The sequence below is a fragment of the Glycine soja genome, chromosome 10 (genome assembly GCF_004193775.1).
Source record: "Glycine soja cultivar W05 chromosome 10, ASM419377v2, whole genome shotgun sequence".
In the NCBI taxonomy this organism is placed as follows: Eukaryota; Viridiplantae; Streptophyta; class Magnoliopsida; order Fabales; family Fabaceae; genus Glycine; species Glycine soja.
The window spans coordinates 41797211-41807772 of record NC_041011.1 but is presented as its reverse complement, the minus strand read 5'-3'; the positions used below and the strand labels follow the sequence as shown (position 1 = coordinate 41807772).

The following is a 10562-nucleotide window of genomic DNA, read 5'->3' as shown; positions in this document are numbered from 1 at the left end:
CTATATCTTCCTAAAAATCCTCCTCCTATTTTATAAAGAAAGTGTTAAATGAAAAAATTAAATACATAAAATGTCTAAGAAAATATAAAACGTTTTTAATACTTACCATACAAGGGAACTAGGGGGATTTATAATTATTCTAATTGAAAACATATCATCTGACAATGAAGAAATGCAATATTTTCATTTTTTGAACTTGAATATTCTCATAATGTTCAGTAACATAACATGGTTATTTTAGGGAGAGCAAGACAATATTTTTAATCAAATTTAATTAATGAGTCATAAAGTATTACTATAGATCCTCACTAAAAAAAAACTTGCAATTTATAATGTCGTAAAATGTAATTTTAACAGTTAAAAACTGATTTTGACATATTTTAAAATAGTTGTCAAAATCTGATTTTGACATATTTGAAACAATTGCTAGTATTATTGTCAGAAAAGTCTCAACATTTCCTAGCAGTTAATAATCATCACAAAAACATTTAAACAGCGGCACAATATATTCTATTATACTAAATTTAAAAGAACGATCTCTATAAAAAAAAAAAAAAAATACCATATTAAAAGACAAAAGAAAAAATAACAAATTGCAAAATGCTAAGAGTCAAGAAGTGTGAATAAAATCAGAAAGTAAGACCTCAAAGATGTCAATGTCAAAAAAACTTAACTTTCACCATTACCCAGCACATATAATATACATGTCATGTTCCTTTATTAGTAATACAATATCCTAGATCCATTTTTTTGGGTAGAGGATGAAACAAAACTAAAGAACAAACAAAGAATCCCGAAGACAAGCTTCCAAAACTACAGGCGGAGGTTGCTGCCACTCCCTAACCAGAATGATTGCAGAAGCACCATTTGGCTAAAATGTCTGCAACAGAATTGGCATCCCTGTAAATGCAGCTGATGGAGACCTTCCAGTAGGAGCCCACGTATATCTCTAATTACCTCTCTGTGTCTATGAAAATTGATACTGTACTCTCATCAATCAAAATATCTACAACAGATTGACAATCTGTTTCACAGATAATGGATTTAACTCCACAATTCCAACAAATTTTCAACACTGGAGACTTTATTCCCTACTATATCAGAAGGAATTACTTTACTAATTTTGCTATTTTTCTTTAGTTAATTTTCATATTAGCTACATCTGAAAATCAGCTAAAGCAAAATAGTAAAACTAGTAATTGAATAATGACTTGTGCATTAATTAGTCTAGCCGGCCAGTAACAATTCAAGACACGTCAAAGATTGGCTTTAGGAACTTATTATGACCTACTTATTAACCTTCAGTTGACATGAATTATTTGGGTTGTAACTTGGGACTGATTTTTGACAAACAAAAGGCATAGATGTAGTTAAAAATAGTAAATGGTTTTCGGTGCTGTGAATTAATACACTACATTATGAAAATTATTTTTTGGGAAGTTAGGAGGTTTATCGGAGAAAAATGGATATATGGAGAACCATATATTTACCAAGAAAAAAAAAACTATAACTTGATAGAGAAAAATGTAGTAAAAGAATTTCAATCTTTTACATAATAAACCAATTTATGGTCTCCTAATCCAGCTGATAGCTTTGCTCGAGGGTGAAATCAGTCAGTACAACTATCTATTGATGCCAAATCCATTATGCTGCTACTGTTCATTTTTTTAACGTACTAGTGGTAAAGAAGAGAACATTTAAATTCAGTTCTAATTATGTAGCTACAATTAATACACAGCTGCTAGGGGTATTCATGGACGTGTTTATATATTCTTATTCTTATTTGATCTAAAATTTTGACAAAAATCATTTATTTGAATCCAAATTTAATCTATAAATTAAATAAGACTGGGTTTGCTTAATTTGTTTTATAGTATATATTTCAAAATAAATAATTTTTGTATTAATATAATATCATGTTATGTAAAATAATATCCATTAAGTTAATTTTTGTTTTACAGAAAAATATTCATTAAGTTAATAAATATTATTATTACTGTATAATTGTTAAAAAACATACAAAACACTTAGTCAAGGTGAGACGACATGAAATATAATCTCAACTCTTCTTCGAAATAATTTAAGTTTAATTTTTAAAACTCAAAAGTCAGTGATTAAAGTTAGTCTGGGACTTTGAGTAGGGCTACAGTGAAACAGAAGTGCAATTAAGTTGCAGAAGTACGATCCTTTATAAATATCTGAAGGTTTTTCTTTTGGCAATGCAGAGTGACTCGTATCGGGCAACCGGTTGTTACAACCTTCTTTGTGTTGGCTTTATTCAAACGAATAGCAGAATAGCCATTGGAGCTGCCATTTCTCCTGTCTCTTCTTATGATGGCAACCAATATGACATCACAATCCTCATTTGGAAGGTCAGTATTGCTTCCACGCACATACAAATTCATGACTGTGCATTTCATACATCTCAAAGTCAAATAAAGGATTTAATACAAGAATTTAATGACCATGTACATGCCAGAGTCATATAAAGGAATATTTTTTTATTAGTTGACAGTATATATCCGTCAGTATGTAACCTATTTTTTTTTTCAATATAAAAATGCTTCGCATGTAACAACCAGATAAATATAAATAACTGTTTATCAATTTTTTGACCTTTCAAACTGAGTTGGGTAGTTTTGTATTCATACGTGATGAACGTGCCTTGTATTTAGGAGTTTAGTTTTCTGTTTAGTTATTTTTCATTCAGGTGTATATATATTCTGCTATTATAATCATGTAACAGAAAATATAGTGAACCTTCTTTCTTATATGGTATCTAGAGCCATTTTTTTCTGCCAATTCTTCTTTCCATGGCCACCTCAAACCCTTCCCTTCTAGCTCTAGCAAACACCACCACCTCTAATCTAAATCTCCAACTTCCTCCTATCAACATAAAACTTGATAGAGATAACTACTCTCTTTGGCGCTCTACAATCATTTCTGCCCTTGAAACATTTGACCTTGAATCCTTCATACTGAATCCTTCTCCACCATTGGAAACACGTATTCTAACCACCTCTGATGGCATCATTACTACCGAAACCAACCCTGAGTTTATTCTGTGGCGCAAGCGTGATCGTTTTGTGTTACTGTGGCTAAAATCTACCCTCTCTGAACAAGCTTTATCATTGGTTGTTCGTGCCACCTCTTCCCATATGGCATGGACAGCCATCGGGAAAACCTTCTAGGCCCAAACTCGAGCCAGGCGCATGGCAATGAAGTCTCAGCTTCAATCTCTCACTAAAGGATCACTCTCTATGTTAGAATATATTGAATGAAAAAGATCAATTTCTGACTCTCTTGTTGAAAATCTTCATCCAATTTCGGATGAGGATCTTGTCGGATACATCCTGAATGGCCTTGATCCTTCTTATGGCCCTTTTATCACAGCTTTTATGATGAAATCGGAGGATGTTTTGGTTGACGATCTTGCTGGTCTTCTTCTTCAAGAAGAGGCACGATTGGAACACGATCATGCTCATCAACCTGTTATTGTCACCCAACCTCCCGTAGTTGTCTCTCAAGCTCCAAATTCTGCTCCTCTACTTCCTACCCCCACTGTTTATACCACAAATCGCTCTACCTCGAGGCCCACTTCTAACACCTATCAGCCCCATAGCGCTGGCCAATCTTTAAACCACACCTTTGACAATCGTCGTCGTCCCAACATTCGTCCACTATGCCAAATATGCAACAAATCTGGGCACGAAGCCATTGACTGCTGGCATCGTGCAAACCAAACAGCCTACCCCTCTCGCCGTCCCAATCCACGATTCTCCAACCGACAGGCCCACATTGCTCATACTGGCACCTCTTCGACTGTCATGGATCCATCCTGGTATTTTGATACGGGTGCAACTGACCATGTTACTCCTGATCTTCATAAGCTAAATATCATTGATGACTACACTGGAGACGACAAACTGCAAGTTGGCAATGGTAACAACTTATCAATTTCTCATGTTGGTTCATCTTCTTTCTCTGATCTTACCTTACCAAATGTCTTCCTTGTTCCTGAACTCACAAAAAGTCTCCTAAGTGTGTCAAAATTAACCAGAGATAACAATGTTTTCATGGAATTCTGGCCTTCTCATTGTTCTGTTAAGGATTTTCAGGGTCAAACACTTCTACGCGGGGACGTTAAAAATGGTTTGTATCGGTTGCCATCTGTCAAAAATCACTCACCTACAACTATGGCATTAACTGGTGTGCGTACTACTCTGCATGGATGGCATCAACGCCTTGCTCATCCACATGAATCTCTCTTGCGGCGTCTTCTTTCCATATTTCAGCTTCCTGTGTCCAAGAATAAATTTCCCAACGTCTGTGAATCTTGTCAATTTGGGAAGAGTCATCGCTTCCATCTTCCTACCTCCCATGTTACCTAAACTAAACCTTTTGCACTCATGTACTCAGATGTTTGGGGGCCCTCCCCTCATTTTTCTATTAATGGAAGTCGTTACTTTGTTTTGTTCATTGATGATTGCACCAAGTTTGTGTGGATTTATTTTTTGTCTCATAAATCTCAAGTATATCCAACATTTGTGCAATTTCGTAAAATGATAAAAACACAATTCAATTGTGCCATTAAATCAATGCAAACTGATTGGGGTGGTGAATATCGCAATGTCTCTACTTTTCTAAAGCAACATGGAATAGAACATCGCATATCTTGCCCTTACACATAGGAACAAAATGGTGCTGTTGAGCGCCGAAATCGTATCATTGTTGAAAAAGGATTGACACTTCTTGCACAATCTTCCCTACCTCCTATCTTCTGGGAACATGCATTCAAAACCGCCACATATTTACATAACCGCACTATTACTCCCCTACTTCAATTTCATTCTCCATACCAAAAACTTTATCACAAAATTCCAGACTATGGCTTTCTCAAGACCTTTGGATGCTTGTGTTATCCCTTCCTTAGACCATACAACAACCATAAACTAGATTTCAGGTCTCTACCTTGTGTGTTTCTTGGTTACAGTGTTTCCCACAAGGGATATTTGTGTTTTCATAAACCTACATCCAGGATATATGTTTCCAGACATGTGGTTTTTAATGAGGACATATTTCCTTATGCCACCCCATCACCACATTCGGTTCCACCTTCCACTAACTCACCACAACCCACTAGCCACCAAATTCTCGAACATGCAGCATCTTTAGATTCTCTCTGTCCACTACCTACCACACCTCCCGTTTTAAGCAATCCTCCCTCATCTAATTCGCCTCCAGCAACACCACACTACCAACAACACACCGTCAGCTCACGTGCACGCCAAACTCAACCATCTACCTCCCATTTACGTCCCGCTGACCATAGCACACACCCCATGACAACTAGGGCACGCACCAATTCTCTCAAACCTAAGATTTTTACCACAACCACCATGACCTCTACATCCATGGAGCCACGCACCTTTCATCAGGCCATAAAACACACATGCTGGCAGCATGCTATGCAACAAGAATTTCAAGCCCTAATGAGGAACAACACTTGGTCTCTTGTTCCATGTCCTACTAATGCTAATATTGTTGGTTGTAAATGGATTTTCAGGTTAAAAAGACGCGCCGATGGTTCCATTGAACGTCACAAAGCTCGTCTAGTTGCACAGGGTTTTAAACAAGAGGCTGGAATTGATTATTTTGACACATTTAGTCCGGTCATTAAACCTACTACCATTCGGTTAGTGCTCTCCATAGCTCTTTCACGTGGCTGGTGTCTTAGACAACTTGATATCAACAACGCTTTCCTCAATGGTGACTTGACTGAGACAGTGTACATGCAACAGCCTCGTGGTTTCGAAGACAAATCCAATCCTTCACATGTGTGTCGTCTTCACAAAGCAATTTATGGTCTTAAACAAGCACCACGTGCTTGGTTCAACAAACTGAAATCCTATCTTATACAACACGGGTACAAGGCTTGCCATTCAGACACATCCTTGTTTGTTCACTACTCTTCCAATTCCATCATCTACATTCTTGTCTATGTAGATGACTTAATTCTCACAGGCACCAATGCTGCGCACATTCAAAGTTTCATCACTAAGTTGCATGTTGTCTTTGCTCTCAAGGATCTCGGTTCTCTGCACTATTTTCTAGGTCTTCAAATTCACAGAACATCAACTGGGTTAACACTATCTCAGGAAAATTACATTCATGACATTCTCTGTCGCAGCAAAATGTCAGAAGCCTCCTCCATTTCTACACCAGCTGACCCAGGTTCTCGGCTTCATAGTGAAGGAGCACCTTTTGAGGATCCAAAGCTCTTCCGACGAGTCGTAGGTTCACTTCAATATGTCACTATTAGTCATTCGGATATCGCTTATGCTGTCAATAGAGTATGTCAATTCATGCATTCACCCACTACTCTGCATTGGCAAGCGACCAAAAGAATACTCAGGTATTTGAAGGGTACTTCCACTCACTGCCTTCATTTTAAACCTACACAAGCTCAATCTCTCTTAGCTTATTCGGATGCTGGTTGGTTATCGGATCCTGAAGATAGCCGGTCACAATATGGGTATGCAATATTTCATGGTTCCAACCTCATCAGCTGGACATCAAAGAAACAAAAGGTTGTAGCCCGATCCAGTACTGAATCTGAGTACCGTTCTCTAGCATACACTGCCGCTGAATTGATATGGATTCAACAACTGCTAACTGACCTCTATATGCCTCTCATTCGTCCTCCTTTACTGTTATGCGATAATGTTGGTGTTATTTTTATGACAAAAAATCCTGTCATACAAACAAGGTCCAAGCATATTGCACTCGATTTTCACTTCATTCGTGAACTTGTAGAATCTAACTCTCTTCATGTTCGTCATATATCTTCAGTTGATCAAATGGCTGACATATTTACAAAGGCATTATCCAAGGATCGGATATTTCAGCTACGTTCCAAGCTTCAAGTTCATCCTTTCCTTGCGCTTGCGGGGGGGGGGGGGGGGGGGGGTAACAACCAGATAAATATAAATAAATGTATATCAGTTTTTTGACCTTTCAAACTGAGTTGGGTAGTTTTGTATTCATACGTGATGAACGTGCCTTGTATTTAGGAGTTTAGTTTTCTGTTCAGTTATTTTTCATTCAGGTGTATATATATCCTGCTATTGTAATCATGTAACAGAAAATATAGTGAACCTTCTTTCTTATAGCATGAAAATATTTTTTTTTGACAATTTGTTGTTGTGAATATGAATTAGGATCCAAAAGTGGGGAATTGGTGGATGAGTTTTGGTGACAACACATTGGTAGGGTATTGGCCCGCAGAGTTATTCACACACTTAGCAGACCACGCCACGATGGTGGAGTGGGGAGGAGAGGTTGTAAATTCCCGGACCAACGGCCAACACACCTTTACCCAAATGGGCTCTGGACACTTCGCCGAGGATGGTTTCGGAAAAGCAAGCTACTTCCGGAACCTTCAGATCGTAGACACGGATAACAGTTTGAGTTCTGTGCAGAGCATCTCAACCTTGGCCGAAAACACAAACTGTTACGACATCAAGAGCTACTACAGCAACGAATGGGGCACTTACTTCTACTATGGTGGGCCTGGGAACAATCCTCAGTGCCCCTGATTATAAACTATATACAACGTATATATATCAATGTACTTCAGTTTCAAACAATCCTTCTACTCTAAATGTTTCATTCTTTCATTGTACGTAATTATAGAATTAATATTGTGCTATATATTTCCATTCTTGTTTCTACCACTTCCACTGTTTTGTTTGTTTCGATCGATGAAAGGGCCGGAAAAGGAAATTTTGAGTTGTAGTCAACAATAAATAAGGAATTTGCATATATATGAATGCAAAAAAACATGATTGGAAATGGCTAGTTTTGACCGGCTAAATATGATGTCTGAAATTTTACGCATATCGATTTCTTTTTATTCTCATAATTTTTTCTTAAGAGAGAGTGATATTATACAAACTTTTTAGGTAAGATGCATTAGTATTATACACCAAAAAATTTAGAAAAAACCCCAATAATTTTTTGTGCAAAAAAAATTGCATTATACACCAAAATTTTTAGAAAAAAAAAACCAATAACTTTTTTGTTCACTTAAATTTAATTATTTAAGGGATATTGTATTGAAGGAAGAATGCTTCTTTTGAACATTCTTCTGGGTAAAATTTACATGTGAGTCACGAATAGAGTGTGTGATTAACATTATTTGTATGTGAAACGGTAGCAACAAAGTATGGATGAAATTTGTCTTTATTTAATGAATATCATTTATTAATTAGTGAAACTTATACAATTTTTTCAAGTATTAAAAAGATTGTTAAAAAGAATAGATTGAGTAATTAATAGGTTATTAAAATACATCTATACATTCAGGTGTTTTTTTCTTTTTTCCTGCACTCTTGAAATTGCTTCCAGCACTTTCCATTAACAATTCAGGAAATGCATAAAGCAATTTGCTGATTGATTACCGCTCGCGGAATGGACAAGAAAATACCCATTAATGGAGAAGAAAATACCCATTAACAAGTTTGTTGAATTTTCATCATTTCTTATATTATTTAATTATATTCCTAGTAATTATTAGTTTAAATACATATTCATTGAGGTCTTGAGGGTAAGTGTATCCTATGGAGTAACAACTGTAGACTCAAAAGTTAGGATATCATATCCTAGAGATTATTTATATTTTCAAATAATCTAAATCGTATAAACTAAATAATTTTGAGTTTTTATCTTGAGTTGGAGATTATTTGTGTTTACAATCAAGAAAATAAAAAAATAAAGACAAGCAACAGATAAGAGATATGTATGAATAAAAGTGACTTAATTATGATTTTACATGTATCATTTTTCCTCATTCATATTTTAATTAAGAATTTCTAGTTGCCTATTAACTATCTTATCTATTATTTTAATTATTAGCATATGGTCAAGGTCTGAGAATACTCTTTCCCTTAAATCAATCTTACATTGTTCAGATCTAACCTAAGGTTAAGAATGAATAACAGATAAGTTTGTAAAAAGGAGATTCATGTAGTCAGCTTGATCATGCAAGCTTTATGAACTCTATTCCTTCTATAAGTCAATTAATTATGAGAAAATGGTAAAAAATACACAATTAACTAACAATTAGAGTGACCAATTCTAATATAGAAGTGAAAATGATAGAAAGATACAATTAATTGAATAACATCGAAGAACTTTATTAAAAATAAGAATTAGAATACATGGATACAACTACATCACAATCCAAGTTCTAAGAGGTTTAACCAACCATAGTCATAAAATAACTAAACAATATACAATATTGCATTATAAAAATAAAAGAGATAAAAAAAATCCTTATATATTCATACTTCAATGGCTCCTGGTACAATTCTCCTCTCAAAACTCTTAATATTCATAAAATGAATTTTGAATCCATCAAGTACAAATTCCAACTTTTTATTTATAGACTCCTAAAGATAATTACTTTAATTAGGCGCACACTATATATATATATATATATATATATATATATATATTCTAATATGATCTATAAAGATAATTTTTCTTAATTAAGATTACGATGGTCATGGTGATATTCACCACGATCATTATATTGGAATCCTAACGTCGAAGCTTGAGTTATTATGAAATGACAAAGACCCTCATGATTGATCGTGATCTTCTTGGATGATCATGACTGTGGTCAATGTACCATGGCCGTTATCAAGTAAAAATAGCATCAAATTTTCATGAAATTATGTATTTTTCAATTTTTTCACTTGATTGAATGATTATATTTTTGCAAAGTAAAAAATTAAAGTCCAAATGTAAATTTTGTAAAAAAAAAAAAATACATAAAATAACATAAAAATTCATATAAAATATCACTCAAAATTATAATTTATCATTCCCTTTTTTTATAAGATTGGATATAAACATATAGATAATTATGGATAACTATATTTCCCAATTCAACGGATGAAACAATGATAAGAAATATTAGAGGTGATTTGATCTATTCCAGCCTAAGAGCTAATGATGAAGATGGCTACTGACTATCCCTTGCCTAGTATAAATGGGGGAAGGAGTCATCAAAGTTGCTATCACAAAACAGTTATTGACAAGCTGAAATCATGGGAATACACTCATTACATGAAAATAATTATTTTGCACATTCCCCCACAATTACATATGCTTAAAAAAAATGATATTCATTACATAACTCGTTGGAAGCTCTCCAAGATCAACATTAACTTAATTGATTGAATGATTAATTATGACATGAGGCTATTGGGTGGTCTGTCATCTCAAGCTTTTCGAAGGAACTTGACTGGAAGGTCGAGGTCCACAAGAATGGCGTGAGTGAGCATCCTCCATTTTTTTTATTTTAAACTAGTTAAAAATACACAGTTGAATCTCCTTGTTAAAAATAACTTGAAATTCTAAATAATATTAGTGTCTTATTAATTTCTTAACTAACATTTCTCCTTTTCTATGCTTGCCCCAGCTTATAGTCTTGCTACATTGCCTGGATACGTACCCTGATGTGTTGGACTAATGTACTAGTTGAGAAAAAATAT

The 10562-nt window shown here is 34.9% G+C and overlaps 1 protein-coding gene across 1 annotated transcript; it reads left to right on the top strand.

Annotated features, from left to right (window-relative positions):
• Positions 1–2204: 2204 nt before the first annotated feature.
• Positions 2205–7736, top strand: LOC114369204. The gene is made up of 2 exons (XM_028326400.1): positions 2205–2372; positions 7221–7736. The coding sequence occupies exons 1-2, from the start codon at positions 2220–2222 to the stop codon at positions 7596–7598; spliced, it is 531 nt and encodes a 176-aa protein (XP_028182201.1). The 5' UTR covers positions 2205–2219; the 3' UTR covers positions 7599–7736.
• The last annotated feature ends 2826 nt before the right edge of the window (positions 7737–10562 follow it).

Bases quoted from the DNA above. Each gene is read 5' to 3' on its own strand.
- LOC114369204 (XM_028326400.1), top strand. From the start codon at position 2,220: ATGCAGAGTGACTCGTATCGGGCAACCGGTTGTTACAACCTTCTTTGT. The intron at 2,373-7,220 runs GTCAGTATTGCT...AATATGAATTAG, and splicing joins TCACAATCCTCATTTGGAAG to GATCCAAAAGTGGGGAATTG.